The 15,614-nt window shown below is 41.8% G+C and overlaps 1 protein-coding gene across 3 annotated transcripts in view; it reads left to right on the top strand.

Moving 5' to 3' along the window:
• The window catches only part of LOC149186656 (methyltransferase), a 208,613-nt gene that overhangs the window by 64,241 nt on the left and 128,758 nt on the right, over window positions 1-15,614 (top strand). For all 3 annotated transcript variants that reach the window (XR_016255707.1, XM_089411083.1, XM_089411082.1), the window contains exons 4-5: window positions 2,646-2,750; window positions 3,009-3,113. Coding sequence is in view for 2 of the 3 variants with exons in the window: in XM_089411083.1 (XP_089267209.1) it covers window positions 2,646-2,750; window positions 3,009-3,113 (210 nt within the window). In the remaining variant the exon portion in view is untranslated. The remainder of the gene's footprint in view (window positions 1-2,645; window positions 2,751-3,008; window positions 3,114-15,614) is intronic.

The following is a 15,614-nucleotide window of genomic DNA, read 5'->3' as shown; positions in this document are numbered from 1 at the left end:
CAGTGTTTATTCTTCCGCAGTTTTATTTGTGTAGGTTGGGGTGTGAGTTATTTAGTATTTGCTGTAGGAAATAGTAAATAAATTGTTAAATTTAATTAACAATTAGGAGAATAATTTCTAGTTGCTGCAATAGGATTCGGGTTTCCGGATTTTCAGAGGATTTACATTCATCATCAAACCAATGTTTTGTTGGGTAGGGGCTAAGGGTAGGTTTGTGTGTGTGATGATGAGTAGAGTGGAGGTATGAGTCAAGTGTTGCTTCCATGAGGATTGAGGAAAGTATCTCATATTGGGCTATTGTTTTGTCCAACAACCTGGAGTGAGAAATGGGGGGAAGCAACTCTTTAAGGTGGGTGGTGTAATATGCGACATAATCTTGATCAAAAGGGAACGTGGTGTGGGGGGTGGCATGGTGGGGAGAGGGGGAGGGGAGGTAGAAAGGGAGAAGGTGAGGAGGGCATGGTTTGCCAAGAGGAATTGGGAAACTAAGAAGTACTGAACATGAGGGAGAGGGTCTTGGTTGGCCAAGACATAGTCAACCACACTGGGCTCCTCCACTACAGGGGAAGCAAGTAAAAGCTCTTGAGCTTGGGAAACAAGTGAGCCAATTCATGATAACTAAGCCATGTCATTCCCCAATTGCAAAAGGTGTCTCCCATAATCTGTGAGAGGTCCATTCTTGTCCTAAAAAATTCTATGAAGACCCACAAACTCTGGCTCTAACTTCAGAAGACAAAGTGTATCCTTGGTTTTGTTGTTGAGGGGTACTTGTAGGTCTTTGGTGCGGGCATTGAAATCATTGACTGGAATGATCTCCCCAAGAGTGGAGTATTGAGAGATGTCTGCATAGAGACTAAGGAAAGGGTCTCCTTTGGATTCACTATGTAGTACAAAGTGCGATGAGGCAAGGGGGCAAGTAGCAAATTGTAATAAAGCTTTCCCAGAGAAGGGGTTGTTCTGATGGAGCTAGACCCACAAAAATCTAGCATGTTCATCTGATGACACCATAGTAACCTTGGAAGACTAATAGACGAGGTAGAAAATCCGGTAGCAGCCATTCATGCCATAGTATCCACAACAATACCATAGTCAGTGCCCATTTCTTTGTTTTTACATTTCATAATAGAGAAGAAAAGTGGAGAGCATAGGCCTCACCTTCTAGTTAGGTTTTTCCCATATTGATTTTCCTAGGTTACACGTTCATTGTATGGATGGTGTGTTATTTGCTTCGCTTCCTTTATTTCAGTCAGTTATTTCAGTAATTTTTTTTTTGTAAATAAAGGAAACTTCAGATTAATAGAGAAACATAGTACATACGAAGCTTTTCCTACTGCAGTCTGCCACTAGGTAAACCAGTCCAACGGTGGAAATATAGTTTCTTAGCATACTCCTACTATTATGAGATACATATCCATCGTAGCTGTCCACGGAGGCCCAGCGATACCAAAAAGACAAAATAACAGCAGATTCCCGAGAAGAACCTTCAACCATACAGTAGTAGATGCTAAATGAGGGCAGCCAACTGACAGAAAAATCCTTTAAGTATCAACCTGAAGCAGAGATGTCAATTGACAGGGATTCCACAGAGAAAATTCACAGCAGTGCCTCCTTGCATATAGTCGAAAACCACAGGGATGATAACCAAAATGAAAACCATCAAGCCTACCTTGAAATGCAGACTGGTTGAGCACTTTAAGGTGATTAAATGAGCCATAATATCTGTTGAGACTGAGGATGGGACCCTCGTCATACCTCATGCATGTGAGTGGCCTGAGGGGGCTCAGATCTGTCCTGTTGAGGGCGTTTGGAGGTGCTAACACCCTGATTGGGGAAGTTATTTCAGTATTTTGATGTATTAAGCTAGTAACTTTAAATTTGGAATCCAAGGTAAATTACTGCATAATAAAATATTTCAAAATATTATGAAGTTTGTTGTGATCAACTGTTCTTGTGGAATATCCATAGCAGTTTACCAATTAGTGGGCATATCTTTGGGCAAAATATTAAGGCAAGTGCCTATCAGTCTCTAGGCAGATTTTTGGGAAATTGTTGGTGAGCCCTCTGGGTAGTTATTTGTAGTGTTTTCTTTTAGTCTGTTTTTTTAATCATTTCTATTTTTGCTTGTTATAATTGGTGCACATTATTTCTTTGACTCTTTTAAGACGTGGTCTGTGCCTTGTCTAATAATGCAAATTGATATTGTTAGATTCTACCAGAGACAACATAATATGTTTTAAAGGATAGTGATAGTTTTGTCTGTGTTGAATAATTTAGGGTTATTATAAAAGTTGAGAACAATGACAATGGTATAAGCTCTGGTTTGAGTCATCTTCATCTTTTCTGTATTTGTTCTCACAGATATTATAATTTCACTCTCTTATGTCTTGGTACTAGGTTACACAATAATTTTTTTCGTTGTACTTCATCTAAAAAATTAATTCTAGAATTTTGATTGGGCATTTGAAAGCACTCATGTTTGTAACCTAGTTGAAAATTGTTTGTATTACTTGGAATCAGTTCAAATGGCATCTTCTAAAGATTTGATTTAAGCTTCAATTCGAATTCACTTAAAGCATTGTACTAGAAGATAAGTGAAGGATGCAAAATGCACAACTTAACAAACTAAATTTTTCGTCTTTGTGAAGATTATAAGAGGGAAGGCTCATGGGAGGAAGTTACTCTCCCCGACAGGGATGGATGTTCGACCAATGATGGAGGTTGTCCGGGGTGCTTCCTTTGATATTTTACAGGTGACTGTTGATAATTTTTGGAAGTAAGGTTTTAAATATCGTGCTAAATGGAAAATAGAGATGTTTATACTTGAATACAACCACATAGATCATTTGATTAGACAAAACAAAACTCAATATTGTGCCTTCTTTATTGCTAAACTGTTTATTTTTTCTAAAATTGGTTCAAATATTTTTGGACTATAAATGCATAAAGAGATCAACTCTCTGTTACTATCTTTCATATAATCTGATTGTTGACCTTCTAATTGTGGCCAGGTGGCAGGTGGTTGCCCAGCATCATTGCGTCCAGGACGATGGCTAGACTTATATAGTGGGACAGGTTCTGTTGGTATTGAAGCTATCAGTAGAGGTTGTGCAGAGGTATGTTCTTATATGGAAAATACATTTTAGTGGATGTTGTTTTGTATAGGAGGTGATTTCTATCAAACCATGCTTCAATATTATTATGCTTTTTGGGATATATGGTCTATTTAATCTGCTCTACATAATATGCATACATTTTCTGATAAGCCAACATGAGAAGAAAGACTGTTATGGTTCCTAATGTTGTTCTACTAATCGGATATACAAAAACCACAAAGGTCAAGATACTTGAATATAATTGCAACTAGCAAATGATAGTTTGTTATTTATTAGCACTTGGTTGAAAATTAAGTTAATAGATAGAGGATGTAAAAAAGGCAAGTCTCATCATGGCTGCAACGTACAATATTATCTATTCAGCTCCCTATTCTGATCTTAATAGCACAAAATGGTGTAAACGTGGTGAAACTCACAATATAACTATTGTGAAAGTTGGATTGTTGAAATGAAGCAAAGTTCGTAAAGTACATCTTTTCCCAAGAACAATATTGAATTCATGTAATTGTGTTTTGAATGTAATGGAAAAGATTTTATTGTGTACTCTAAGAAACATTGCTAGTTGCTACCTTTATACATGATTTCACCCTCCCTTAAGGGTTGTTGAACCTCAAAGTAATATTTTTGTGCTAAATCATATATGGACATGCAAATTTAATTTTTCAAAAGTGACATCCCTTGAGATCCAAATGGGTTTAATGCACATAATAACTAATAATATTGTTTGTGTTGAATGATGTTGTCTTTGATGCGAATGTGGGTTCCTACATGCTCTTAATATCTGTTTAGATTGCATTGATTGAAGCTCCAATGGTTGAGAAGCCCTGGAAAGACCTAGAAGCCGCACGCTTATTAATGAATTTGAGGATGAAGATCAATAGATCTGCTCCCAAGGCCTTCATCAATTGATGCTCCTCGTCATGCCGATTGTAACGATATATGACACGTCTTGTAACTCCTCTCGGTTGAGGAGATATCGCTTCTTAAATATTGAGGCCCCCTTCTTGTGGTCAAAGTCTCCAAAAGGTGATGACGTGGTAGCTTATCATTAGCTAGAAATTACTTAAAACATGAGGCCAAGAAGGACTTTTTATGAAAATTAAAAATTTTAAGGTCAAATTTGGGTTGGTCCTATTGTTCATATGGATTCTTGGCTCCAAAATTAAAATTAAAAATTAAAATTTCAAATTTTCATTTCCCACCTTTGACAAGTCGGTTGGCCCTCCTCTAGAAGTATCTTTATTAAATATCTATACACTTGTATGATCCTCATTCGATCAACCTTGCAAGAAAATCTGATTTGTGGCCTAAGTGTGGTCATGAATATCTGAAGAAGAAGATCAAGGTCTTGGAATTATTTTCAAGGTTTCTGTCTGGGCTATTCTAATTCGAATTCACTGTGGCAACTTGTCTCCTTCAGGAAGCGAAGCTTCTGAGCATAAGGGCAATCTGTTTCTGGAATTTCGTATGTGTGTTCTTCAACCCTCCTAGGGCACATCTTTGCGTATTTTCTGAAGCACAACAAGCAGCTTGTTTGGCCCAGTGCTAACAATTTAAATCAATTGCCCACCTTTTTGCATACTAATGTCCAAAGCTCATTGATGTATTGGACTTGAGTTCGATTAATTGTTTGTGCAAATGTCTGTGTTTGAACTGAACCTATGGTTCGTGATGTCTATCATTTGCTCTTTTGGATCGCCACAAAGATTGATCTGATTAATGTATTTGTTCCATGAGATTTGGTTAAAAACAATTAACGCAATGAATGCTTAATCCATCGATCTGATGGAAATGCCATGATAACGGAGGACAAACGTGATGTTTAATGCACCGATTTGCTGAAAATGCCATGCTTACAAAGGGAAAATGTGAATACACCTGTCATTGAATCGGTTACATGTGCGATTTGAGGTAGACGTATATATTTGTAGATGATGGACTTAAGCCCTGTTGCACCCATTTTTTCAACATTCCAAGGAAGCAAGATTTGAAAGCTTGAAGGAATTTTTTCAAAGTTTTGAATCATCAATTAGCAGCTTATTGAGTCATTGTAAACCCATTCTGCAAGTTTGTAATGTAAATGATGCTAGTAAGATCGCGTATTTATGTAGCAACCTAGGTAAGCCTATTATTTTGGCGATGGATTTCATCCTAGGAGGTTTTTTGTCTTACTAATTATCTGTGTTTCTAAACACGGATGATCGACAAAGTTTTTCCCTCCAACCTCACCCCAAATCTAGGGTGGAATTTATCGTCGAAGTCTTAGGTGAGTCCTAGTGTTTTCGTCGAGTCGATTGTAAAAGTGATTTGGGAATAATTTAAGCTAATTGACTAAATTATTTGATTACAACTCACTTGGTCTACTAGGTCATATTGTGTCGCAGAATTGGGTAAATATTTTGAGGGTCTATAACAAATGGGTATTCCCCTTTGAGGGTTGAATTTGTAAAATCTTATGTAAAAAATAGTTTAGTGGATGGTCCCTCATACTTTTAGACACAATGGCTAAAATATTTGAGGGTGTAAAAAATATTTAATCCTCTCATGAGTCAATTAATTAATGAGTCTTATAGAATATTCAAATGACAAATTCCTAGACCTAAGACCCAAGACAAAGATCCCTCCAAGGCCAAGTCAACCTCTCCTTTGATGAGCTTGTCCTTCACATAGTCAACCCAAGTCAAACTTGCTTCAAACTTCAGATTTCAAGGTCTTTTTCAGAATTTCGGTCACTGCTTTAGGTCTGTAAATTTTCAGCCTCTATTGTAGAAACCCTAATGTCAAGCAAACGGGTTCATTTTACTTATTGGGTACCCCTCTCAAATAAGTAACTAAAAGGCGTTGGGCGAGTCACTAACGTATCGAACTTGTTGGATGTCCCTTCAAATGAGGTCCATGGCTCTTATATATACACTTTCAAACAACCCTAATGACGGTGACTTCATCCTTGTAGGCTGATTTGACTTCTTGCAGGCCGACTTGGTCTTGGAGGGACTTTATGACACAAATTTGACTTACATAAATTCTTTGACTTGATACATGATGCCCAATAGGGTCTTTAACATATGACAACGACTCTTTGACTTTTTGACAAATCCTAGAAGCACACAATGGGTGCTTGACCTAAAAATAAAATGACCTTGAGCATGAAACCCATGCTAATAATAATAATAGGTTTTCTCTCTTTTACATCAAATACAAGAATTGAGATTACATAAGACATTATGAAGACAGAACCTAGTTAGATATTTCAACATAATTGAAGTTTCAAGTTGATGATTTTTTCAAAATCTTCAGCCTTCTTTTTGAGATCGTCGGAATGTTCTTTTAGGTTATCTAGTTCCTTTTGCAACTTCTTGACGTTCTTCCTTTCTACCTTTAGTTCTTTAAGGACATTGACTAGTTCCTTTTCTAGATCAACTTCTCCTTTCACATCTTCTTCACTTTCAGGGGCATATTCATTTTCTTGATTTTCGAATGCCATGAATAGTACCTATTCTGAGTCACAATCGCTATCACTTTCTTCGTTAGATGAGGAACTGTGTTGTTTTGAGTAAAGACTTTTCTTGGACATCTTCATTTTGCCTTGTCTCCTATTCCCTCTTTGATTCTTCTTCTCTTGGGGAGCTTCTTCATCACTAACAAAGCATTTTGCATTGCAGCGAACTGATCAATTCTTCCACAATTAAAACATTTTAAGGGGAACTTACCGTTGTACTTTCTTGTTCCCTTTTTGAGTTTCCTCACGAGGTTAGCTATTTCTTCATCTGAGTCCTCGTTGTTGCTTTGATCGGGCTTCCGTTTTGATTCTTGCTTGCTTTTACTTGTCTTCTTTGAGGCCTTGAATGCCTTCTCCCATAGATGCATCTACTTGTTTAGTCCTCATTTCGTAAGCTATTAGAACCCCATGTGGTTTGTCCATACTGACTTTGTTTAAGTCTGATCTATCTTCTAGAACATAAACCTTAGGATTAAATTTTGTTGGAAGAGATCTTAGAACCTTTCGAACAATAACCTTTTTGTTGAGTGGTTCTCCCAGTCCTTCTAGAGAATTTGTTGTTGATTTCTGGTAGCATCGGATGTGCTCTAAGTCTCAAATTTTGCAAGGAGGCTTGGGCACATGTGTTGCAAAGAACCCAGAAAGCGTTTTGGGAAATTCCACCAGAGGTAGTTTTATTAAAATAATTAATTATTTTTAATGGGTCCCTAAGTCTAAATTTAGGAAATTAAAATAATTAATGGGTATTAAGCTAATTGTGGCTGTAACTTCTAGAAGAAGACGAGGATCAAGCAAAAATGATCTTAGCCATTGATTAGATTCTAATCTGGGCCATTGAATGTCAACGAGAAGATTATTTAAGGAGGCTTGAGGGTCATTTGGAAGACACACCGAGAGTTGATTAGTGAGATCGAATTACTGAGCCAGAGAGCAAGATAGTGATTTCGTGGTGATCACGCAGAGAGGGGCAGAGATAGTTTTGGCTGGAGAATATTCTCTAGAGCTAAGAATACACAATAGAGAGGCAGAGAAAGACGCAGAGGAGGCAGTGCTGTTCCCAGTGAGGGTGACGCAGAGCCAGGAAGGGCTCACGCAGAGCAGCGTAGTGCCTTCCAAGCAAAAGTTTAAAATTTTGCTGGGGGTTTGACGTTTTGAGTTGGGAAGGCTGAAGTCGAAGCTCCCGAGAGAAATCAATCCAACAAAGAGGTGACACAGTGCCTCAAAGGCAGTGATTGCGTAGGGGTAGTGCAAAGGTAGCTAGGGATTTGTTGGTTCAGCTGCTAGATCAACCGAGACTTGCAGTATAGAGTGAGGTAATCTCACTAATTTTTTTGCCGAGTGATATTCTTTGTACTGGATTACCAGCAAGGCATCCAGAGTTTTTATTCAGAAATAACTTCTGCTTAATAATAAAAACCCTCAGATCTGTTGCAGTGGTTTTCCCACATTGGGTTTTTCTGAGGACATTTGTCCAAAAATAACGGAGTCATTGTGTTGTATTTTCTTTCTTGCTCAATTTCTTGTTTCCATATTATATTAAATTTAAGTGAAGGCTTAGTGTATGTATTTCGATATTTACTGTAGGAAACTGCAAGTAATTTGTATAAAGGAATCTAACAAATAGGAGAAATATCATCAGTTGTTGTAGTAGGGATTCTGGTTTAGGAATTTTCACATGGTATCAGAGCGGTGCAGGTCAGACAAGAAGAGCAGTGCTGGAGAACCCAACATTGAGCAAAGGAGGTCGAATAGCTGCAGGAGGCAGCAGTTCAAATCCTCAGAGGGATTGTGCAGTCTAGGCCAGTAAGATTGAATTTTCGAGGCAAGTCTCTCTCTGAGTGAGTCAACAGAGAGGAAAGACTTCCAGATCGAAATCTTGCCAAGCTAGAGAGAGTAGCGCAGAGCCTTAGCCTGAGGAAAGAGCTGGTGGGACGCAGAGGAGAAGCATAGTGAGGGAATTTTTCCTTAGTAGACTTTCTGTCAAAGTTGTCCGTTTTCTTATTGCCTGAGTAGCAACAGTAAGAGACAGGGAGGAGCAGTTTGAAATTTTTTCGTGGCAGAGATGGCAGCTAGTGGGTTGAGAGATCAAGACAAGTTGGATGGGGCATCCAACTATGTGATTTGGAAGGCAAGGATGTTGTGCCTTCTAGATGAGCATTTTCTCAAGGTCTATGTCGACAACGTGGTGGCTGAGCTCGCAGATCCAGATCCGCTGAAGAAGTACAAGGGAGAAATGGCGAAGGCCAAGAGGATGATCCTTGATGGAGTAAAGGATCACGTGGTATGTCACATCGCTAGCAGAGGGACTGCTAAGGAGATGTGGGATGCCTTGGCAACACTGTATCAAGGATCTTCCGAGCAGCGGAAGATGTACTTAGAGCAAAAACTAAGATCTGCACAGATGCAGAAGGGGGAGCGCATTGATCCGTTCCTCATGAAGCTTCAAGAGACCCGGGACAAGTTCACAGTTGTGGGGTCTACACCCAAGGTTCTGAGATGGTGAGACTGGCCCTAAACTTAGTCTCAGAAGAGTGGCAAGTCTTTGTCCAGAGAATCCTGGGCAGGGCAGCCTTGCCAGACTGGGATAGTATGTGGAAAACTGTCAAGCAGGAAGAGCTGAGGAGAGATCTAGTCAAGTGTAAGCTTGACGAAAGCAACAACAGTGGTTCGAAGCCTAAGGAGGAGGAAGGGAATGCAGCCCTTGCATCCAAGGGGCAGTAGGAGTAGCGGAGGCAGAAGAAGGACGTCTCGAAGATCAAATGCATCAGGTGTGGTGAAATAGGTCACTATGTAACACAATGTCCTCTTAGGAAGAAGGACAAAGATGAGAAGCACGATCCAAAGGCTGCATCTGCGAAGATCGAGGAGTTTGCCATGATAGCTGAGATGCCTCTAGGAGGGAGGTGGGCTGATTTAGAGTTGTAGTTCAAAAGAGCTACAGATGGGTAGGATCCTTGAGGATCCCACCTCTCAGATCAATTCCTTGATATGAGAGCCTAGATCAGAAGTAGTAGGATGGATCAGTGTTAGTTGGTGTAGAGGAATGTTGGAGCGACATATTCAGTGGTTAGAACGCCAAGTTCGAGCAGCGTAGTGCAGAGTTGCAGCAGTGCAGGGAGGCACAGTACAGTAGCAGCAGCAACGCAATGGCATCAGAGGGATAGCGTGGGACTAGCAGCAGTCAGATCTTCAACATCAAGATGTATCTATGCTGAACACTTGTTTAGATTTTGGGATGTTTTTCAATTGTAGTGCAAATGAAGTGTTAGCAGTGGCAGTGCTAGCAGCAGCACAAATGCAGCAATTGAGAGGGCGCTGTAGTACGGATGCAGTGTTGACAGTGGCAAGGTCAACAACAGTGCAATTGCAGCAGCAACACAGTAGTTGGTGGATAGCATGTCAGCATCAACAACGTAGAGGACGATGTTATGAAGTCGGGGTAATTCTTCAGTGGGAGGCATTGCTAGAGCACATTTCTCGCTAAGAGGGAGTGTTGCTTTTTGGTAGCATCAGATGTCCTCTAAGTCTCAAATTTTGCAGGGAGGCTTGGGCACATATATTCCAAAGAACCCAGAAAGTGTTTTGGGAAATTCCACCCAGAGACAGTTTTATTAAAATAATTAATTATCTTTAATGGGCCCCTAAGTCTAAACTTAGGAAATTAAAATAATTAATGGTTATTAATCTAACTATGGGTGTAACTTCTAGAAGAAGACGAGGATCAAGCAGAAGTGATCTTAGCCATTGATTAGCTTCTAATCTGGGCCGTTGAATGTCAACAATGTTGAAGGTTCTAAGTTTACTTAGTTTAAAAACCCTTCATGCACTTTTTCTGATTTATTCCTACCTACTTGTTATTTTTCTTTAACAAGTTATTTACAAAGTAAACACTGAAAATAAACACCAGTGCATGCTCAACATATTACAGATCAGCAACTAAAAGAAACAAGAACAAACACACCACATGACACCGTTATTTTTGGACCAATGTCCCTGGAAAAATGCAATGCGGGAAAACCAGTGCAGCTATCTGAGGGTTTTCTTATTAAGCAATATCAGAGTACAATCTGGGTGCCGAAACTGGCCTACCCAACAGAGAATTTCCTTAGCAGCTATACCTCATAGTTTGAGAGAAATCTATTGGTTGAAACCTCGGAAAATCCTTCCGCAGCTCCTCAGCACAAAACTGCTCTGGAACCCCAGCATCTGCCCAATCTGGACTGCGTCAACCCCTCTCTATCTCACGCTGGCCTTGCGTCAGCCTTTCTTGGCCTGCGTCAGCCCCAGGAGGCCATGCGTCAGCCAGTGTTTTAAACGTCGGCCGGCTCGGAACCGACTTGGCCGAGTTGGTCCGAGCCGGTAAAAAAATTTGCGACTCGGCCGTCGAACCGGTTTGGTCAGCCGAGTTAAGACTGACCCGGCCGAGTCATGGCATGACTCGGCCGGGTCAGTCTTAACTCGGCCAAGTCCGTATCAACTCGGCCGGGTCACTTCATGTGGCCAGTGAACCCCAAAAACACAATTTTTTTTATTTTTTATGTTTTTTCTGAGTGTGGGGGACTCCAAATGGTTTTATTAATTGGTTTTTTGGTCTTTGGGGTCCATTCCCCTCTCCTAGTATTGATATGCTATTCAAATTTCATGGTAATGTTAAATTCTTAAAGTAAAAGTGACATTCTCCTTAATCTTCATTTTCATCCTTTTACTTAAATTTTTAACATTACCATGAAATGACTCAGGATGTTTGAGAGTGGTTCCAGCCTCATTGGATTTCATATGGAGAAAGTAGAATTTTAGATTTCATTCAAAATCCAACAGACTTATCAGTTTTTCAGGATTTCAGGATTGGGGGATTGCAATGTTTCCATTGAATTTTGTCATGTATTAGGGTATGGAACTCGTATTTAATCAAGAGCACCAATCCCTCTATGTACCTTGATGTTAGTGACATTGGTTGTCGAACTCCTCTGGGATTCGCTCCCAAACCGAGAGCTTCTAAAAATGTCGCTCCCGCTCCCGTTTTCGCTCTCGCTCCCCACTTTCGCTCCCACTCCCAAGTAACACTGAGCCAGATGATGTTGGCAACACTAGCAGTAGCCAGTAGTACTGGTCACAGACTTTTGTTGTAGAGGGCATTTATAGCCTCCTTGGTTATGTGTTTTTGTTTTGATCTCTATATCATCATCGCGTATGTATTGGACAGTGCACTGGGTGCCATTTTGATATAATGGATATATTCATGAGCCTACTTTGATCATATGTTGTCTTCTATCTATATTCTAATGCTGTGTGTTTGGAAACATGAATTAAAATCTTTAAAATTATGTGTTTTTATAAAAAATAAATATTTTATGTATTTTTTACAACGACAGAGTCATTGAAATCGAGCAGGTTGAGTCGATACTGAGTCGGAGTCGGAGTCGACCCTCGGCCGAGTCGGAGTCAGAGTCGGAGTTTTAAAAACATCGGTGTCAGCTTCTTGGGCCTCTGCGTCAGACACGCTAGCCTCTATGGTGCTCTGCGCAGCACTTGGCTGCCTCTGTGTGGCCCTGCGTGAGCCCTTGTTGGATCTGCGTCACTCTCCTTGGCTGCTGCGCTGCTCTCCTGACACAATCTCTACCTTCTCTGTTTCTCTGTACTCAATGCCCCTCAGCTGCTTTCTCGATCACTAATTCTATCTCTCTTAGCAAACCCCGCTCTAGAGAATACAATGACTGATCACTCTGGTGTATTCTCCGAGTGACCCTCAAGCCTCCTCTTATACTTTTCCTGTTGACATCTCAACGACCGAGATTAAGTCCCTAATCAACGACTAAGATTAGATTTGGCTTGATCCATGTCTTTTGGACCACTCTAACACAGATTCATATTAATACACATCAATATTTTATTTTCCCTAAGTTTAGACTTAGGGATGCCATTAAAAATATTAATTATTTTAATATCTCCTGATCTGTTTAGAATCTGCCCAAACCCTTTCTTGGTATTGGAGATCTCATGTGCCACAACCTCTCCACCAAGTTTGGTGGCTAGAGCACATCCGATGCTACCCCAAATCAACACTCCCTCTTAGCGAGGACTGTGCTCTATCCATACTCCTCACTGGGTATTACTCTGATCATCCGGCATCGGTACCTATGATGATGCTAGGCTTTCCTGCCCAACATCCTTTGCACTGCTGCATCTTGTACTGCTGCCCATGGTTTTGCCACTGTCACTGCTGCATCTGTATGACAACTCCCTCTGCATCTGTGCCGCTACTGGTCCTTCCTCCCAGCACTGCATCTGCAGTGCACCTCCTCTCATCATGTTGCATCATGCTGCCCACTGTTGCACTGCAACTCAGTTACTGAGAAGTAAGTAACAGATCTCCCAAATGACCTCCTTGTTGGGCTAGAAACACCCACTGATGCTGAAGCTCCCTCTGCTGCTGACAAGTGCTCCCTCTCTCTGACCTCTGCGCTACTGCAACAACTCCCTGCATCTCGCACTGTTGCACACCTCGCTATGCCTTCCTACACTGGTGCAACACTCCTGTGCCTCTCGCACTACTGCAGCCTGCTAGCTCTGCGCTATCTCGGGACTCCTGCATTGTAGCTCTCTCTGCGCTCCATCTGCATCCGTCTCTACCCACTTAGCCAATCCTGCTACTCCTCGTCGGGGCTCCCGTAGCAAGGTCTAATCCAAGAGGCTGGGTACCTGGAGGATCCTGTCCCTTATCGCCTGTAGTCTGCCTGACTACAACGCGATGTCTCCCCACTTCTGCTCAAGTGGTGTGTGTGCACTCATGGCACAATCATCGTCTGTCAAAACTTCCTTCTTTGCCTGTGCTGATGTCGCCTTAGTCTCGGAAGACTCTCCCTTACTCTTCTTCATTGGGCACTGGGTCGCATAATGACCCATCTCCCCATAGTGGAAGCACTTGATCTTGGAGAGATCTTTCTTCTTTCGCTTCTCCTGCTTTCCCTCAGATGCTAGGGCCACATCCTCCTCCTCCTGCTTGACCTTGATCCCTTTGCTGCTGCTACCTGTCTTCGACTGTCGTCTGATCTCTTCCTAGCGAAGAGCTGCCCACATCTCGTCCCAAGGTGGGAGAGTCCCTCTGCCCAGGATACTCTGGACAAACACTTCCCAATCTTCTAAGACAACATTCAGGGCTGTCCTCACCATAAGTTCCTGATCCGGTGTCGCTCCTATAGCAGTCAACTGGTCTCGGATCTCATTCAGTCCTCCGAGGAAGGTGTCAATCGATTGACCCTTCTTCATCTGATACGACCTCATCTGGTTCTCGAGCAACATTTTTCTCTACACAGAAGTATGCTGGTACAGGTTCTTGAGAGCCTCCCACATCTCAACTGCCGTTTCCTTCTCGGCTATATGTGGTACCACATGATCCTTGACCCCGTCAAGGATAATGCACTTGGCCCTCGCCATCGCCTCTTCGTATTTGTCATGATCATTGGGGTTGACTAGGATAGCTATAACCTTCAAGGCGAAGTTCTTGACATGATTTTTGTCAAGCACTGATAAGATTCTGGCCTTCTAGACTGCGAAGTTCGATGCTCTGTCCAGTCGATCTTGGTCTCTTACCCCGTGTAGTGGCATGACGCTCCTCTACTTCCCTCCTGGAAGTTCTCTGTTCGACACCTCTGAGTCTCTACTTCTTGTCTGGAAGTTCTCTTCTGGACTCCCTCTGAGTCCTAATTTCCCTCCTGGAAATTCTTTTGCTGCTTGTCGAGATACCCCCTACTCTGATCGTCTTGTGCAACTGCACTGCTGATTTAGGTTCCTCGCCTAGAAATCCTCGGTAGCAACTCCTCTGGCCTTGCTCTGTCAGGTACTGTTCTGACTACAGTACCTCACCAGCTCCACTCTGTAATATTTTTGCAGCCTTCTAGACTCCAATAACTTTTTCTCTTTGAACTGCATCAACCACTCTCTGCCTCACGCTGGCTCTGCGTCAACCCTGGGATGCCCTGCGTCAACCCTCTGGCCCTCTGCGTCAGCAACGCTGGCCTCTTTGAGGCTTTGCACAACTCTCAGCTTCTTCTGCGTGGCTCTGGCTGGCTTTGCGTCACTCTTTTTGGCTTCTGCGCTGCTAGAAACAATTTCTGTCACCTCGGGACAACTATTTTCAGCTGCTATTGCTTCGCTCGGCTGATGTCTTTTAGTCCTCCTGTGATTTGCAATCACGCTCTGATACCATGTTGAAGGTTCTAAGTTTACTTTGTTTAGAAACCCTTCATGCACTTTTTTTGATTTATTCCTACCTACTTGTTATTTTTCTTTAGCAAGTTATTTACAAAGTAAATACTGAAACTAAACACCAGTGCATGCTCAACATATTACAGATCAACAACTAAAAGAAACAAGAACAAACACACCACATGACACCATTATTTTTGGACCAATGTCCCTGGAAAAACCCAATGTGGGAAAACCGGTGTAACTATCTAAGGGTTTTCTTATTAAGCAATATCAGAGTACAATCGGGGTGCCGAAATAGGCCTACCCAACAGAGAATTTCTTTAGCAGCTATACCTCATAGTTTGAGAGAAATCTCTTGGCTGAAACCCCGGAAAATCCTTTCGGCAACTCCTTAGCACAAAACTGCTCTGGAACCCTAGCGTCTGCCCAATCTGGACTGCGTCAATCCCTCTCTGTCTCACGCTAGCCCTGCGTCAGCCTTTCTTGGCCTGTGTCAGCCCCAGGAGGCCCTGCGTTAGCTTCTTCGGCCTCTGCGTCAGACATGCTAGCCTTTCTGGTGCTCTGCGCAACACTTGGCTGCCTCTGCGTGGCCCTGCGTGAGCCCTTTCTTGCTCTGCGTCACTCTCCTTGGCTACTGTGCTGTTCTCCCAACACAGTCTCTTCCTTCTCTATTTCTTTGTACTCAATGCCCCTCAGTTGCTTTCCTAATCACTGATTCTATCTCTCTTAGCAAACCCCGCTCTAGAGAATAGAATGACTGATCACTCTGGTGTATTCTCCAAGTGACCCTCAAG

The sequence above is a fragment of the Pinus tabuliformis genome, chromosome 3_1, assembly GCF_031772625.1.
Source record: "Pinus tabuliformis cultivar Carrire ecotype Pingquan chromosome 3_1, CPIR1, whole genome shotgun sequence".
In the NCBI taxonomy this organism is placed as follows: domain Eukaryota; kingdom Viridiplantae; phylum Streptophyta; class Pinopsida; order Pinales; family Pinaceae; genus Pinus; species Pinus tabuliformis.
This window is presented reverse-complemented; position numbering and strand designations above follow the sequence as displayed.